Source organism: Camelina sativa, chromosome 9 (genome assembly GCF_030686135.1).
Source record: "Camelina sativa cultivar CO46 ecotype springtype chromosome 9, ASM3068613v1".
Taxonomy (NCBI): Eukaryota; Viridiplantae; Streptophyta; class Magnoliopsida; order Brassicales; family Brassicaceae; genus Camelina; species Camelina sativa.
The window spans coordinates 19,922,153-19,940,688 of NC_141888.1; the positions used below are offsets into that span (position 1 = coordinate 19,922,153).

General features: G+C 35.4%; 1 protein-coding gene and 1 pseudogene across 2 annotated transcripts; both read left to right on the plus strand.

Annotated features, from left to right (window-relative positions):
- Positions 1 to 7,399: 7,399 nt before the first annotated feature.
- Positions 7,400 to 12,416, plus strand: LOC104711038 (uncharacterized). Its single transcript, XM_087467876.1, has 3 exons — positions 7,400 to 7,896; positions 8,019 to 12,051; positions 12,187 to 12,416. The coding sequence occupies exon 2, from the start codon at positions 8,085 to 8,087 to the stop codon at positions 12,036 to 12,038; it is 3,954 nt and encodes a 1,317-aa protein (XP_087324002.1). The 5' UTR covers positions 7,400 to 7,896; positions 8,019 to 8,084; the 3' UTR covers positions 12,039 to 12,051; positions 12,187 to 12,416.
- Positions 12,417 to 12,694: 278 nt separating this feature from the next.
- LOC104711039 (phenolic glucoside malonyltransferase 1 pseudogene) lies at positions 12,695 to 14,345 on the plus strand (annotated as a pseudogene). Its single transcript, XR_015567446.1, has one exon. The product of XR_015567446.1 is annotated as a phenolic glucoside malonyltransferase 1 pseudogene (transcript).
- The last annotated feature ends 4,191 nt before the right edge of the window (positions 14,346 to 18,536 follow it).

Consider the following 18,536-nt stretch of genomic DNA (forward strand, 5'->3'; position numbering starts at 1 on the left):
AGAAATTAAAATAATACACTTAGTTAAATTAAAACATTAATCTACTCTTGAGTTTCATCTTCATCTTCTTCTTGGATCTACTTTACTCTTTTCCTTTTTCTTCAATGGAGTTTCACACATGGTCTCTACCTTGAATTCTCCATGTTTTGACTTCATGACCAAATCTGCATAAAAGAGAAAGAGCACTTAAAATCACAAAAGAGAGTACATGACCAAAGAATCTAATTCTTGATTCTATAAAAAAAAAAAACTAAACCATAGATCTGGAAAAAAAAATCCAGTTCATTTTGAAACCCTAATTTTGATTTTAAAATCAAAGTTTCTAATTTGGATTCTCTGAGTAGAACATCAAAATAAATGAAACTGAAAACCCTAATTAAACTGGTGTTCTTATAAAATCAACAAAATTGAAATCAATTCAAAGAATCTAAATATTTAAACATCTATGATGGAAGAAAAAATAACCTAAGCTTGCTTGGATCTGGAAGACTTGTCTTCCTTCACTTCAGTACCATCAATTGATTCATCTGCTTTGAAAGATTTTGGTTAGAAAAAAAAAAGATTTTGGCCAGAATAGATGAAGAACATAGAGATAGAGTAAAGAAGATAAAAAATGAAAATATAGAGAGGATGAGGGTTGCCTTTAATTAGGGTTGTTAGAATAATTTTGGTTGGAAAACGGTTAGTAAAAACCGACGGATATATTTGTTGGAGATTTCGTCGGAAATTACTGACCGATTTCCAATCGTTTTGAAAGGTCGGAAATTAATGACCAATTCTCGACCAAAAATTAAAAGCAGTTGGAAAATTGGTCGGAAAACAGTCGGTAAATACTGACGGATATATCAGTCGGAATGTTTGTTGGAATTTACCGACCGATTTCCAATCATTTAAAAAGGTTGGAAATTACCGACCGATTTACAACCGAATTTTATATCCGTCAATTAACGGTTGGAAATTGGTCGAAAAATTTACTGACTAATAAATCGGTCAGAAATTTGGTCGGAATCAACAATGTTTTCTTGTAGTGGATTGAAATCTCTTTTATTTATTTTGTAATTTTTATTCAAAATTCCATATATATGATTGTTTTATTCGTTAATTTTTTTTTCCGATAAAATACTATGCCATGAAATCATATAATAAATCTGATTTATGGAAAGAACATCTATTTTGTAAGATCTGTTCTAGTAGATCTAAATTTTGACCCGTGTTACACCGCAAGTTAAGTTATTTGATAAAAAAGAAAATAAATTTTTGTTTGTTAACTTTATTTGATTTGCTTTGTGTTTAAAATTATATATTGTATTTTGATTGCTAATTCTATGACTTAACCTACAATATACCATATATTATTTTTTTTTGTTATAGTACTAATTTAATCAACTTAATTATATATGTCTATTAATCTAATTTCATATTGATGACAAAATAATGAAATGATTTTTTACCCGTGTAGCACTGTAACATCCTGAACCCAATTTTGGGTGGGTATTGATACCAAGGAGGGTGTCGGTCGACACCACTAAATTGGTGGTTGTTCTGTTTGTTTCAAAATCGATCGGTTTAGCTTGGTTTGGGTTTGGGAAACCCTAAGTCTCGTTTTATAGGAGCACGAGCAGCCTCTCTTTGGGGGGGGGGGTGTTTGTCGCTGCAAAGATAGAAAGAGAAAGAGAAAGAGAGATGATGAGTTGATCCTAAGAGAAAAGGGAGCCTGGAGGAGGGTTAGGAGAAGGAGAAGGGAGACCCAACATCTGTATGTGTATGGGAGAGGATGTGATTACTTGGTGGTGGATTAGGAAAGTCAAGGAAGCTTTCTCCTAGCTGTTATCCAGATAAATTGTGTTGTTTTAGTGTTAGATCGATTAGAGAATCGATGGTTGTGGCATATTAGAGTCTTACGGCAAGAAAGAGCTTGAAGGGAGGCTCGGATCGTGATTTATGGGTTGGTGTCAGTCGACACCAATACCTGCAGATGGACTGCGCGAACTGGTCTGAGATGGCTACTTTGGGGCAATGTTTGGAGAATGAAACGGAGTCCGATTTGGCTGAAATTTGGTGGGGAGCTTCGTGGGGCTACAGGCTTCATATCCAACGGTGGATTTGTGGACTGGACGGTTGGTTTATGTTTTAATCAAGTGTTTACATTGTGGTCTGGCATAGATGGTTTTGTGGTAAGTTTGGAGTGTCGAGCGACACCAAGGTGGTGTCGGTCGACACAAGCATGTTGTTGTGTGTTTGGATCCTAGGAGGACAGCTGGAGTTAGGTTTGGATGAGAGGAAATCGACAGAAGTGATGTTGTGAGCGTCGGTGTGTGTGGTGCTTCGCAAGTGGTGCGATGGGTGACGTTCGACACCAGGTGGAGGTGTCGTTCGCCACTAGAGAAATTGATAGTAAATTGGAGTATTCGTGGGAAAGTGCTGTCTGTGGCTGGACAAAATCAAATATTCCAGCCCACCTCTCTTGTTACTCGGTCGCTAGGGATGGTTGGTTGTGCGACACAGTAACTAGATGAGGTGGGGTTTAGTGTATTTGTGCAAATTTTTGCAAGGAGCGATTTTTACGCCGGTTGTCTCGTCGGAATTATGGAGTTCCAGTGAGATCGTTTCCCGTGGATCCTGTGCGAGGACTGAAAATCCGGATGCGGTCGTTTCAAGCACCAAATTAATGACATTGTAAATTTCTATTAATATCTACTCAAACACGTCCTGCCATATAACCCATCGAGTGATATTTTAACTCGTTGTACATCGCAAAAGGAAAAAAAAGTAAAAAACTTTGTAAAAGTCTAAATATATTATTAAAATTTAAAATATTTTAATAAAGCTTATATTTTTTTGGAAATTGCAAATACTTATAATCGAGACGATTAGAAATTGAAAACTTTAAAACATACACCAATTTGTATTTGTATTTGCCTTTAAAACAAACACAAATTTTACATATATTTGTAATTTTTTCCTTTAAAATATATTATAGCAAACGTATTTCTATTGGCACATATTGTATCTAAGTAAAATAAACACAATTTTTCAATTATTACAAAATTAGTTAATTCATAAGTTCTCTACTGTTCTCAAACACATTTTCAAAAATATTTCTAATTACCAATTTTTTATTTAATTTGAAATAAATAATATATATATCTTATTATATAAAGTTGGGTTCTGAAAGTTAGCCATTAACAAGATTTTGACATGTGCCAAGTTATCAATCTCAGATTTTGACATGTGTAAAAGTTAATATTTAATAGGAGAAATTTGACTACAATAAAAAAAATAATTTGTTTTAAAAAATTTAATAAAGTAAAAAGATAATGAGAATTTGTTAAAAATACACTTTTTGATATACCCTTTTTCAAAAATACCCTTTTTTGGCCATTTTTATTTTTGTCCTCCTTTAATTTTTAGTGACCATTTTACACATAGATAAAAAATATTTTATTTAATAAGAAGACAAACAAAATTTTCCCGCCAAAAAAAATTCTGACATATTATCCCGCTAATTTTTAAAAGTTTTCGACAAAAGAAAATACAAGGTTTTTAAAAGGTTTTATAAGGTAGAAATCTTATAAAATCCTTATAAACACATTATAAACGCTTAGATTTTTAAAAGAGTTTTAAAAGGTTTTAAAAGGATTTTAAAAGGTTTTAAAAGGATTTTAAAAGGTTTTAAAAGGATTTTAAAAGGTTTTTTAAACACCTTGTAAACGCTTTTACATGGTTTTTATAAGATTTTAAAAGGTTTTCAAAATGTTTTTAAAAGGTTTTTAAACACCTTGTAAACGCTTTTACAAGGTTTTATAAAGTTTTCAAAAGGGTTTAAAACACCTTGTAAATGCTTTTACAAGATTTTTAAAAGCATTTACAAGATTTTTTTAAAAAATTTAAACGCTTTTACAAGGTTTTTAAAAACGTTTACAATGTTTTTATAAGGTATAAATTTCGAAAATTTTGGCGGAAAATTTTTTTGATTTTGGCGGGGATAATTTGGTTATTTTGTATTTAAAGAGGAATAGTTTTAAAAATGGTCAACATGGAGGGATATTTTTGAAAAGGGACATGGAAAAGGGGGTATTTTTTAGAATGCCCCTTTTAATTTTAAGTTATTAATTGTACAAAAAAAAATAAAAAAAAAGGATTACGGAAAATATACAGTTAATTATTAATTCTATAATTTTGTAAATACTCACTTTTATATAAACATAGATCATCTCATATTTAAATAATTTATTCAAAAATACTGCTTTCAACTTTGTTTAATTGGAAATTTTTTTTTGATGGGAAGGTAATTTTTTCTTATTCTTTTAAACCAAAATTTTTGCCTACTTTCTCATTTTTCAGTTGGGAATAGATAAGATTAATTTGTTGACCCAAAAAAAAGATTAATATATGCGTCTTCTTTTCCTAATACTGTATTTTAAAATTTATTGTAATATTTTTAGATTTTTTTTATTTAGTTTATTTTTTCATCTTTGAATTATTTGAGATTCATATATTACCGTGCTTATAATATTTTATTCTATCTTTAGTTATGTCAAATTAATTTTCTTCTAATTTCTCAACCTTAATTAGTTGGTCATAAACCCTTATTTTTTGGCAAACATGGATGGGTCCACGGGCTGGGGATAGATGTAGAGCTCACTTAGAAAGATGGGCCCACGGAATAAGAGTGGACATAGGCTCACTAAGCAATGTGGCGGTTGAAGCGTTACAGAGACAGAACTACATCATGGTGTGTCAAAGAATGTTTCCATGAATACATTGGGATATTTAATATTAGTTATTAGCAAAAGATTTTGTGACGTTAGAAAAAGGTTTTTACTTTTATTGGTTGTCGGAGCAAGCCATTTTAAGATAGCAAAAATACATGAACATGTTCTCTCTATACGAGAAGAGGGTAGAGCCGAGGTTCTCTCTATAGTAGAAAATGTTGCACACAAGGTTATCTCCCCAAAGGAGGAAAATGGAAGAGGTTAGACGCAAGGTTATCTCTCCAAGGGAGGAAGGCGGAGCTAAGGTTCTCTCCATAGGGGAGGAGGTTAGACGCAAAGTTCTCTCCATAAGAAATGAGGCAGAGCCGAGATTTTCTACATGGTGGTCATACATTATTTTGATGGTACATCATTTATTAGTATATTATGTAATATATTTTTTATTCAAAATATTTTTTGAACCAACAATTTTTGTAATTAAAAAACTATGCAGAAGTGAAAGTAAAATAGTTGGCTTAATGTGTTCATATATATATTTTCTAGGTGGTGATAAAGAATATATTTTTAACATAGAATATATTTAGAATTGTAAAAATATACTTTTAAGAGTAACATACATCAAATATTTGTAAATAGATATAAATCAATGTATTATAACAGAAATAAAAATTTAATATATTTTTGTTAAATTTAATTTAATTTATAAAACTTTAAATCTGCATATCGGGCGGGTCCTCATCTAGTATATTTATATAGAGACATTTAGCAAATAAATCATGGAGTTGGAACCTATTTACAAGCATGCCATCAGCATTAATTATTAATTTGTTTTTCATTTAATTAATTAATATTAAGTTTCGATTTTTGGAAACAAGATTTCTTATCCTAATAAAATTTCCAAAACAATCGGAATCACTCCTTTTAACATTAAGTATTAAGTTTATAATTCATTTAATTATATTAAGTTTCCAATTTTACAAAACAATATTTTTTCCATACAAACATTTCCTAAACAATCGGCCTTATCAATAAACGAATTGATTTTCAATCTTGGAGGAGGATCCGTGGCCAAGATTTTCGATCTCAACGCATTGATATATCATATCCCAAGAATATTCCAAAAATAAAACAGATTACACCTCATTTCTCCCCAATTAGTTGTTTAATCGAATATTTTTTTTGTGCACAAGTTTGTTTAGTCGACCTAAATGATTAGTATATAAATACTCTACACCTAAACTCTGATTATACATCAGCAATCACAATTACACAAAGCTTACCAGAAAACTTAAACACTCTTTGTGTCTAGATATACCAAAAATCAAAACTTAATAATAATGTCTCCTATTTTTTCATCAGAAAACTTAAACACTCTTTCGTAGACGAATCATGTCAAATAAGGATGATGAAATCGATTGACTAAACATCAAGATGGGCCGAGATGTCGCAATGGACGGAATGAAACAAAGACGAAGAAGATGATAGATTTGTTTTGTCAGATAAAAAAATATAATTTATTTTATAGATTAACTATACGTATTCCTTCTATAAATCACTACTTATTTAGTTATATGTTATACTATGATATAAAACAATAAACCTCAAACAAACTACTTTCTAATTTCTATACTAACTAATATATCTATATTTGTAAGGTTGTACATTTTTAAAAATACAAATTAAACGTTAGTTATATGTATAGTTAATCTATAAAACAAATTATTATTTTTTATAAAGAAGATAGCCCCGCGGTGTACAGCTGGTAAATATCTAGTATATATATAAGCATGATAATATATGAATATTAGCTAGGCTATTCAAATAACCATTCTAAAAGTACTACAACTAAACTAGAAATATGACCCAAAAAAAGCAGGAAAAGACATATATTGATCTCACAAATCCTCTAAATATTAATAGAGATATTTTTGCTGATGTGGCAAGCCCACAATTTTTCTCATCTGTTAACTTTCTCTTTTATTGAAAAAAAAAAATCTACTATCACATTTGTCAAAACATATTTTCCTTATCTTCATCCTTTATAAACAACTCACCAAACACACATTTTATCTTAATATAAAGAACTTCCAAATTTAGTTTATTTATTTGTTTCTAATTTCTCTATTACCATATATTATATTTTTGAAATTCCTATATATTCAATGCTTTGATTTCTTACATGCACTTTGAATTTGAATACCAAACATCTTCTATTTATAAAAATTGAGTCATTTGGAAATATTTGAAATAAAAATAGTTATAAAATTAAATAGCCTAACCAAAACCGAAAACAGAAATTTAAAATTAATATAATTGATTAAAAATAAAATAGAAAATTATAACAATATGGAAACCTAATTTAAGTATAACATAATATTAATCGGAAAATGATATTGATGTTTTCTTTTGGACAAAATGGAAAATAATATTATATAGTAATATTATTATAGTTTAAATTAGTTCATGACACTTGACAAAATTTCTGATAGATAAAATATGACACATGTCATAATGTTAATAATATTTGGAAACTAATCACTAGTTTGGAGTATAGTATATTATTATATAAGTTAATAACATTTGTCAAATACTAGTTTATTAGTATTAGTTATTAATTTTAAGTTGACCAGAAAAAAAAACAAAAAAAAACAAAACAAAACAGAAGTAAAGTTCAAAGTCTAAACGACGCCGTAAAGACGGGAAAAATATCACAAAAGGCTGGATCGTCTTTCTTCTCGTGTCGACTCGCTCTGAGTCGACTCGTTTTACAAACTCGGTCCGTCTCTTCCACTCTCTTTCCCAACCACTTTTTTTTTTTTCCTTTTTTTTGGTGTTTGTTGCAATTTCACCGTCTTCTTCGTCCTAGTATGCCCTAAGTCTCTGTGGCTTTACCCTTTTTCGTCTTTTCACATAACCCTCACTAATCTGACGGCTCTGCTTTCTTCCACGTCAGCTTCGTCTTCTTCAACCCTCTCTCTCTCTCTCTCTCTCCGTCACCGTCTTCTCCTCCTTCCTTTAGTTTATCGCGTTATTTATACGGTTTCGCTTCTAGGGTTTCCTCCAGATTCATCTCCCCCTTTTCGTTTTTGTCTTTTTCTCCTCTCCTCGAGAACTTGTCTCAATTTTGCTGAAGCAGAGACCTTCAAGCTCCAATTTTGTTCAATTCCGGAGACAATTTGAGGTATTTTGATTATAGTTCATCGAAATCTTTAATTTTGATTGAATTGGTACTGTAAAGTTTTTGTTTTTTCTTGTTCGATTACTAAGTGTTTTTGTGTGTGTGTGTTCTGGGTTTGTGTTTAGGGTTAAGAGAATCATACTCTTGATTTGAAGGTTGAGTGGGGATTTGGGGGTTTTTTATATGAGGGGATGGCGATCGAGAAGAGTAACGTCAAGCTTTCGAGGTTTGATCTAGAGTACTCTCATGGTGGTAGTGGTGAATCTATGTCAAGTTACGAAGAACAACTACGTAAACACTCAGTGGCTAATAATAATAATAATAATAATAATGTTGATTCTGAGGATGAAGATGATGATTTCGATGAAGATGATTCAGGAGCAGGCTCTGATGATTTTGATTTGCTTGAATTAGCGGAAACTGGTGCTGAGTTTTGTCAAGTTGGGAACGTTACTTGTAATATTCCTTTTGAGTTGTATGATCTCCCTTCTTTGGAAGGTATACTCTCTGTTGATGTTTGGAATGAGTGTCTCACTGATGAAGAGAGGTTTAGTCTCTCCAGTTATCTCCCTGATATTGATCAGCTCACGTTTATGCGTACTTTGAAAGAGCTTTTCGGGGGTCGTAATTTCCACTTTGGCAGTCCTGTTAAGAAACTGTTTGATATGTTGAAAGGTGGGCAGTGTGAACCGAGGAATGCGCTTTATCTCGAGGGGCGTAGTTTGTTTCTACGAAGCAAACATTATCATACTTTGAGGAAGTATCATAATGACATGGTGGTGAATCTTTGTCAGACTAGGGATGCTTGGGTAAGTTGTAAAGAGTACAGTATTGACGAGAAGCTCCGTGTCCTGAATATTCTAAAGAGCCAAAAGACTCTGATGCGTGAGAAAAAAGATGACTTTAAGGAGGATTCATCAGAGAAAGAAGAGCCTTTCGATGGGCCTTGGAGCAGAAAGGGAAAAGATAGGAAGGCTACTCAAAAGAAATTGTCTCGTCATTCTGGTTATGGTGTTGATACAGGTTTGGAATTTCCTAGCCGGCGGCAGCTGACGGCTGTAGAACAGGACAGATATGGAAAACCAAAGTCGAAACTGAAGTTTCCGTTTGCTAAATCATCTGTTGGACCATATGCTTCAGGTTATAATGGTTTAAGTACGAATTCTGCGTACAACCCCTCTTCTCTTGCTAGACTTAGGTATGGTTCAGGTTTGGTTCTTGGATCAGAAGATAATATTGACGATGATGATCAGGATCCACTCTTTGGAATGGGCTCTCACCGAAACCGGGATATTGTTGCCAGAGGGAAATCTGGATACTCAAGGCCTGGAAAGAAACACAGATTTTCAAGAGACGGAGAACCAATTTCTGAACATTTTATGGGTCAACCATATTCATCAAGGCATCCCCACAGCAACTACGCAAAATCGAGTAAATATGCAAATGTTAGTCAGCCTCGTGCATTTGCTGACCAGATGAAGCCTGTGAAAGGTAGTCTAGCGGACCTTCGTGGTGACTTATATCGGCATGGGAAGGATTATGGAGATGGCTATTCTGATCCCAGATATATATCTGATGACTTGAATGGTAGAAGCAAAAAATTGAAGTTTGAGAGGGGCTCACCTGATACTAGTTTGAGATCTTATAGAGCTTCTATGCAACAAATGAACGAGAGATTCTTAAATTCTGATTTTGGTGAGAACCAAGTGCAGGAAAAGATTAGGGTGAATGTGGTACCAAATCCGAGGTCTGGTATTGTGGCATTCAGAGATAACAGAATGCTCATGGAAAATGATGATACAGAGTCAGATTCATCCCTTGGTTATGATGATGAGGAGAGAAATCGCTTTATGCGGAAGAAATCATCCGTCTCAGTAGATAGGCTGAATAATTCTCATTTTCCAATACTCAAATCCAGGCAATATAATAAAAAGAGCAAATCCAGGAAGAATGATATGCAGGATAATCAATTGCTTGATGAACGGGGTGCTTACTTGAAATACTTAGGTGCACCTGGAGAACAAATCTATGTTCCAGGGACAGAGAAGCACTCCTTCAAGGCAAAACAGAAGGGTAAGATGCGTGACAGGAGTCCCTTAAATCACTTTTCCTCTCGAGATTTTGAAGATGGCCCGGTCACTAGCTTAAGTGAGTTCAAGGACAGAAACAACAGGAAGGAGTTTTTCAGGGCAAACAAGAATAGTCAGACAAGAGAGCAAATGATTGATAGACAACTGTTTCAGAGACCATCTGCAAAACCAAATTTGTCTGGGAGAAAAAGAGGCTTTGATGAAGATGACGAATCACTTGAGATGAGAACATTGGTTGATGATAGTGCTCTGGGTCTACTTAGTAGGAAATATGAGGTTTCTGAGGGTGACGGTAATAGTGGTGATGAACACTTAGATGCCAGGTTGTTGGTTTCTTGCAGTGCCGTGTCGAAAAAGAGGAAGACCAGAGAGTCTTTGATGGACATGGAGAGGAGGGAGGAGAATGGTGATCTGCAGCTAGACATTCCGGTTGATGATGTAATTGTCTCAAAGAGAAAGGGAAAGAAGAAAATGGAGGTTGATACTGGTGATTTGGAAATCGCTGACATACCAAAAGCCGGAAAGGGAGCAATTGAAGTAGAGGTGGAAACCAAGCCGCAGAAGAAGCCATTTGTGTTGATCACACCAACAGTTCACACTGGCTTCTCTTTCTCTATTGTACATCTTCTATCGGCAGTGCGTATGGCAATGACAACTTTGCGTCCTGAAGATTCATTAGATATTAGCAAACCTATGGCAGTGGAGAACGCAGAACATGAAACTGGAGAAAATGGTGCTCCCGTGCCCAAGGAGACGGAGGATAACAAGTCGCCACAGCAAGGAAATGGAAACTTGCCATCCCTCACTATCCAGGAGATTGTTAGCTGTGTGAAGTCAAACCCGGGAGATCCCTGTATCCTTGAAACGCAAGAACCACTTCAGGATTTGATTAGAGGGGTTCTGAAAATCTTCTCCTCGAAAACTTCGCCTTTAGGGGCAAAGGGTTGGAAGCCACTTGTAACATATGAGAAGTCCACAAAATGCTGGTCTTGGATTGGCCCCGTTCTCCTTCCGTCGGAACAAGAGGCTGTTGAAGAAGTAACATCGCCTGAAGCCTGGGGTCTTCCGCACAAGATGCTTGTCAAATTGGTTGATTCATTTGCAAATTGGCTGAAAAATGGCCAAGAAACTCTTCAGCAAATAGGAAGTCTTCCTGAACCACCGTTGTCACTCATGCAGTGTAATCTTGACGAGAAAGAAAGGTTCAAAGATCTGAGAGCCCAAAAGAGCCTTAGCACAATCACTCAGAGTTCCGAAGAAGCAAGAGCTTATTTCCGTAAAGAGGAATTTCTGAGGTACTCAATTCCGGACAGAGCCTTTGTGTACACAGCTGCTGATGGTAGAAAGTCGATGGTTGCTCCTCTGAGAAGAGGCGGAGGGAAGCCAACCTCGAAAGCTCGGGATCATTTCATGTTGAAACGCGAAAGACCACCACATGTCACAATTCTGTGTCTGGTGAGAGATGCAGCCGCCAGATTGCCTAGCAGTATTGGGACAAGAGCTGATGTGTGTACCTTAATAAGAGACTCGCAGTATATCGTGGAGGATGTATCGGATTCACAAGTGAACCAAGTCGTGAGTGGGGCCTTGGATCGTTTGCACTATGAGCGGGACCCTTGTGTCCAATTCGATTCAGAGAGGAAATTGTGGGTGTATCTACACAGAGACAGAGAAGAAGAAGATTTCGAGGATGATGGTACTTCATCCACAAAGAAATGGAAGAGACCGAAGAAGGAAGCTGCGGAGCAAACAGAGGAACAAGAAGCAGCCACTGTAGCTTTCAACAGTGAAGAACAAACTGAAGTTGAGATGGGTACAGAGCCTAAGATTGTTGAGCACACTGGTTTGGACGAGGATCAAAGTGCTGCAGCAAACCAACTGTGTATTGAGACTGAACAAGCTGCAGAGGAGCAAGATGGTGAGAACAACACTCAGGGTAATGAGCCAACAATGTGGGAGCCTGATCCTGCTGCTGTTGTTTCTAATCCGGTAGAGGATAACACATTTATCTGCCGAGAGAACTCAGCGAATGATGATTTCGATGACGAAACATGATTGGTGATACCAGGTGCGTTTTAAAACACTCTCGTTCATATTCAGATTCAATTGATCAGATAGTCCTGAGTCTTAAGTCCATACCTGTTGTGTGTGATGTTATCCTTCTGACAAGACGACCTCCGTTTTCAATCATTTGTATTTTCAGGTGAAAAGGCCCATAGTATGGTTAGTTGTTTAACAGAAAGAGAAGCTTATGGATTTGTATAAAAGACATAATTGTTTGGTCCCAATAGATGTGAAAAGAGTGAGAAATCATATCACAGAGCTCTCTCTCTCTCTCTCTCTCGCAACAAACAGGTTGAAAGAGGTTTCCTAATGTTCTCATGTCATCCATGTTTTTTAATCTTATAGAAAGAAAAGGGAAGAAGTTAGTTAGTGGTGTTATTTCCGATTAAACGTCAATATTTGATATATTATAGGTATGGTAAACCAATTGTTTCATCAGGTGAATCTTTGAAATACAAAAAAAAAAAAAAAAATGCCATTCTATAAACCAAAAATCAGAATTTTTAGTACGATGATTGACGACATTCATCTAAAATTATAAAACTGTATTGGAACCTTATATCAAGAAAGCATGGATGGCTGAATCCATGCTTTGGATTCATGTGTATATATAATGAGTGGCTCTGTTTTGTTTTATCCTTTCCATAAGTCATATTTATACAAAACGATACTATGGCTCTCTCTCTCCATCAAAACATCACCAAAGAAATGGTTTCATCACTGAATATTATACACGTGGAGCGAGTCACTCCTTCAAGCTCCGACTCGTCCGAGTCACTCACACTCCCACTCACTTTCTTTGACCTTCTCTGTTTCAAAATACCTCCAGTCGAACGAGTATCTTCTTTCGACTCACTGAAGCAACTCGCTCTATTTTCGACTCAGTCATCGTCCCAAACCTCAAAACCTCTCTCTCTTCAACCCTCTCTCACTATCTCCCGCTCGCCGGCCAACTCGTCTGGAAACCACTTGATCCCAAACCCAGCATCGTCTACTCACCAAACGATGCCGTTTCATTCACTGTCGCCGAGTCAAAAGCCGAGTTCTCCCGCTTAACCGGGAAAGAACCGTTCTTCTCCACCGAGTTACACCCGTTAGTCCCTGAGTTACAAAACTCCGACGACTCTGCCTCGGTCATGTCGTTTCAAGTCACGCTGTTTCCAAACCAAGGGTTTTGCATTGGCGTGACCGCACACCATGCCGTTTCAGATGGGAAAACAACAACCAGTTTTCTCAAATCTTGGGCGCACGTATGTAAACATCAAGATTCATCTCTACCTCAGGATCTACGTCCGTTTTACGATCGCACGGTCATAAAAAGTCCACCAAATGGCGATATAAAAGTTTTGAACTCATGGCAGACTTTAGTCAAAACGTTCACAGGCGGTAAAGAGCCTGAGAACCCCAAGAGTTTAAAGCTTCGTCCGTCCCCCGTGATTAGTCCTGAGGCCGTCCGGTACACTCTTGAGCTCACTCCCGAAGATATCCAAATTCTTCGGGAGAGGCTCAAGAGAGAGTCTTCCTCCTCCTCTTCCTTGTCAAAGAAGCTTCGTTTGTCGACGTTTGTGATAATATATTCATATGCTTTAACTTGCTTAATAAGAGCTCGAGGTGGAGATCCGAATAGACCTGTCGGGTTTGTGTTTGGTGCGGATTGTCGAAACGTAGTCATCTCGCCGATCCCATCGAGTTATTTCGGTAATTGCGTCATCCTTAATAGTAGAATTCCATTAACCGCAGATATGTTTATGGGTGAAGAAGGGTTTTTGGCTTCTACAAGGTTAGTGAGCGAGTTGGTTGAGGAACTGGACGAGAGTGTGGTGTGGAAGATCCCTGATTTTGTTGAGTTTTTTAGAAGTATTCCACAAGGATCACAGGTTATATCTGCTACGGATTCGACCCGGTTTGGAGTTTACGGGTTGGATTTTGGGTGGGGAAGACCGGAGAAAGTGATGGTTGTGTCGATTGATCGAGGCGAAGCGATTTCTTTGGCCGAGAGTAGAGATGGGAATGGTGGTGCAGAAATTGGCTTCTCCCTCAAGAAACACGAAATGGATGCTCTCACTGATTTGCTCCATAAAGGACTAAAACTTTGACCACTTATTTACAAAGAAGATATGCCAAAAAAGATTCTCACAATTTCAAAATCATGTTTGTGTGTTTGTACCACTGTCTGTCGCAGACTCATCCTTATTTTTATTTCTTTTTTGTGGGGTGTGTGTGTGTTTTGCTGTTGTAAAATGTATTTGGAACTTGCAGATTTTTTCAAATGTGATAGTGCAAAAACGTTTTAAATGATATTCAATTATTCAACAATGACAAAGTTTAAGAAATATTTGCATTGTGGTTGTATATGCTTTAACTAGGCAGTAGTTTCTCTCAAATAGAAGACTAAACCGAGAAAATTTTCGCATTTTCTATTTGGAACGGAATCATATTGCTCTATGATAGATATTGTCTCTTAACTTAAATAGGATGATGAATTACTCTCATGCTTTAACATAATAAATTCACGATAAGCATCTCATATTGTGACAATCAATTAATGGTTTTACAAATTTCACCAATGGTTGAAACACATTGAATGTAATTGTCACTACATTCATCATGAGATTTTACTGCTTATTTATTAACTTTGATTTTTGAATATCTACACTGATTTGTGTGGAATTTCACTTCAAAATCTTTTACCTGAAAAGACCACAAGTGATGAGGACATCTCAACTGAACCGGATGGTCCAACAAAACCGGAAGAAGAATCTAAACCGGAAGCACCACAAGTCTTTGATGGAGCCATAACAAGACAACGAGCTAAAGTGCTTCAACACAAGTTCAACAAGTACGTGGAAAAACTCATGGAACAAGTCAGCTTATCACCACCTCCACATGAGCCATTGGGTCGAGCTATTTTCTCTACAATCCAAGACCAACATGAAGAAGACGTTGCACCACCTTCCACCGTGAGTTGTGACCTGGATTCAGTTCGGAGTGACTTTTGGCCACTGGTGGGTTCGCAGGCCCAAGCCCACAACTTCCTTGTGATAGACATAGAAGATACATGAAGACTATGAGGACGTCTAAAACCAAGGTTTGGTGAACAAGTTCAAGACTTTCCTCCATTACCGATATGTGAAGGTAAGTTTTTGAATTATTTCCATTTTTACTTTAACGAGTTTATTATTTTGATTTTGCAGGATTTAGCCATATTTAGTTATTTCAATTAAAACTGTTGCACAATAAACTCTAGAGTCTAAAGTATTTTTTATTTTTGTAATTGTTCTTTATTTTTTTCTTTCTTGTAATTGCCTATAAAGGCCACCTTGTGTATCATTATTTTTCACGATGAAATAAAATAAGAACTTTCTTTTAAACTTGCCCTAGTTTGAGCAGCCACTTCATTCTCAGCTTGTCAAGATCCGAAACTCCATAGCTAGAGAACCTTTGTGTTTTATCATTAGAATCTCGCAGCTCGTGTGGTGCACCTCGTCTTCCCCAGGTTACGTGTTTGTTTGTGGTTTGGAGGCTTGAACAGCTTGTCCCTTAACCACTACTTCTTTGGTTCGAGAAGTTCGTAGACGAAACTGGATCGTACCAGCCGAGTTAGCTCGAGCTTGTATCAACAAGACGATGTAGTATTTTAGGATCGATCCCACAAAGAGTTATAGCTAACACAAATGAATTTAAAGAGAAAGAACTATGCCTAAGATGTAAATAAGAGTTTGCCCCCAAAAAAAGATGTAAATAAGAGTTGGAGATTTTGGTTTTCCTAATATCTAATGCAAAGAAAAAAAAAACGTAAATAAAAACGGTCAAAACTAATAAGACTAAAGCGTTGGGCGTTTGGCAGTCATCTCAGGGTTTTCATGGTTCTATGCAATATCAAGTGTTAAGATCTAACAAGTAACTAATAAATTCGGTTTAGATTTTCAACTACGAAACACAAATGAACTAACAACCTATAGATCAGATGAAGACAGTCTAAAGTGTCCATACTCCGTTACTCGACTCATGCAGGTAAACGAGTTCGATACGTTCACCAAACTTCGCAACTCAACTTCCGCAGGTTACGATGCGAAGTTTCGGTAAAACACTAGTTCAGAGAAGTAGAATAATGCGGGTAGCGCTCCCGTTCTTTAAATCGGTGCTTGGTGATCAATTCAAACACATGAATTAAGATAAAAATGTCCCAAAATAACTCAAATATGAAACCGGAAATAAAAATCTAACAACCTAATTGTAGCGAACCATGAATTCCCCTTGAACCACCCCATAAAATCCAACAGAAAAACTACTCATTCATGCAAACAAACAACATTGATATTATAAAGTATAGCATCAAACACGATTTAATAAACAAAAAGGGTTCAATGGTCACAAAAGTAACTTGTCTCCAAAAAAGAGATGAAAGTAGAGATTGGCGACTTCAAAGGTGAATGACGATGGCTTCTAAGAGGAGCTGAAAGAGGACAAGATTAAACGGCTGTGGAGGAGTCTTGGCTCGTCTCTAGGGCTACTGCTGGAGGCATGGAAGAAAAACTAAGAGGCTGGTCGAATCACTTTTGAGGCACACCTTGAAACCCTAGATCTTGAAGAGTATTTATAGGGTTTTGTCTTGGATTAGGGTTTGCAAGAGTATTGTAAGGGTAAAGTTGTCTTTTCTTCTTGAGTGCTGGACAAGGGGCAGCCAAGGAAGGGTGATTGTTTTACAGACACCTTTAGCACCAAAGATACATGGGAAAACAATACAGACACAAAAGCCAAAGAATGATTGGAGTAGGGGGGTCTAGTTTTCACACGCCACACCCAAGTATCCTTTCCTCGCTTGGTTGGCTATGCACAATCGGCTCTCAAATGGTGATCAGATGCAGAGTTGGAATGTGGGTGCAAGTTCAACATGCATTTTCTGTCAACAGTGTTTGGAAACTTGCAACCATCTGTTTTTTGTGTGCCGCTATTCAAGGGAAGTTTGGTCTGCTCTTACTTTCAAGCTTCTCTCGACGCGTTTCACAACAGCCTTGTGTCATGCTGTCAAGCTCCTAATGAATACATCCTTGGGACATGATCGACTGTTTCTCATCCGGTACGTCTTTCAGCTTAATATTCATTCTCTGTGGGTGGAAAGAAATAACAGACGCCATGGAGAAGCTCCTCTTCTCTCAAGCCAACTAGCTCGGCGACTAGATCAGCACATTCGAAACAAGATACTTTCAATTCAAGAACAGGGGGACGGGAAATATGGAGGCTACATGGTGACATGGCTTGCCTCGCGCTATCCGCCAACTTAAGATCATAGGTTATTAAAAACTGAATTGTAGGATTGCTTACATTTAACAAAACACAGCACTTGTTGTAACAAAGTATTTTTTCGAATAAAATTTTACATTTTTATTCAAAAAAAAAAATGCAAATCTATATGAAGTCAAAATTAATTCGCAATATAATTTGTATACATTAGATTCTAAAATTTTAAAAGGAAGATTTGATTTTATTCAGAAAATCTTCAATTTGATATATTGCATTATATATCAATATTTTATAAACATGATAGTAAAAATATGAGTTAAAATTTTAATAACAAACTAGTAAATTATATTAATTTAAATTTTATTATAAAACAAAATTATATTACACAACATTCATTGATTATTAAAAAAATTTATCAATTTTATTTTTAATCTTTACTCTTTAGTTGAAGTACTCATTATGTATTTTAATCTTTATTTTAAAAGTTACTGTTACTTATGTTGTTTTTGACTATTTCCTTTCTTGTATTTTCTACTTTCTATGTAACATATGTTTTTTAGTATTTTAAAATGTCATTTAACTACTTAATTAATATTATCATTTATAATTTTAGGTATGAAATAATAATAATTAATTTATTTGAATATAATCTATAAATATATTAAATTCAAGGGATTGATTTTCAAATAAAATAGTTTAACTCCAAAATAGAAAAGTAAATTAAAAATTTTCAATTATGGAAGCAAATATAAAAGATCTCCACTTTGCCAAAATTATATAAACACCATTGACCCTCGCTTTAAATTCATGCTTCAATAATTTCCAACTATATTGAGAGTTATCCTTTTTATGATATAACTAGCAATTGATCCGCGCTACGCGCGGGAGTTAGATGAAAGTGTATTTCGAGTTTTTTGTGTATATTAATTTTTGGTTATGTAAATTCATTTTTATGTCTGTTTTTGTATTTGATTTGGGTGCTTATATTGTTTGTTGGATACTTTTTAAAAAAATAAGGTTTTCCAGTAAGTATAATTAGTGTGCTGTTTACTTTTCAAAATTTGAGATCATCTTCTGTGTTTTTCTAATGTTTTTTTCAATAATAATGATGAGAAGTTAACATTGTGTACTGAAAGTTGTTGTTTTCCTGTAGTTGTTAGTTGTGATTAATTTATTATTATTTTTCATTTTGTCATTCTCTATCATTTGGTCCGGGAGTTTGATTAGGGTGTAATATGTGTTTTT

Coding starts and splice junctions, on each gene's coding strand:
- LOC104711038 (XM_087467876.1), top strand. CDS start 8,085: ATGGCGATCGAGAAGAGTAACGTCAAGCTTTCGAGGTTTGATCTAGAG.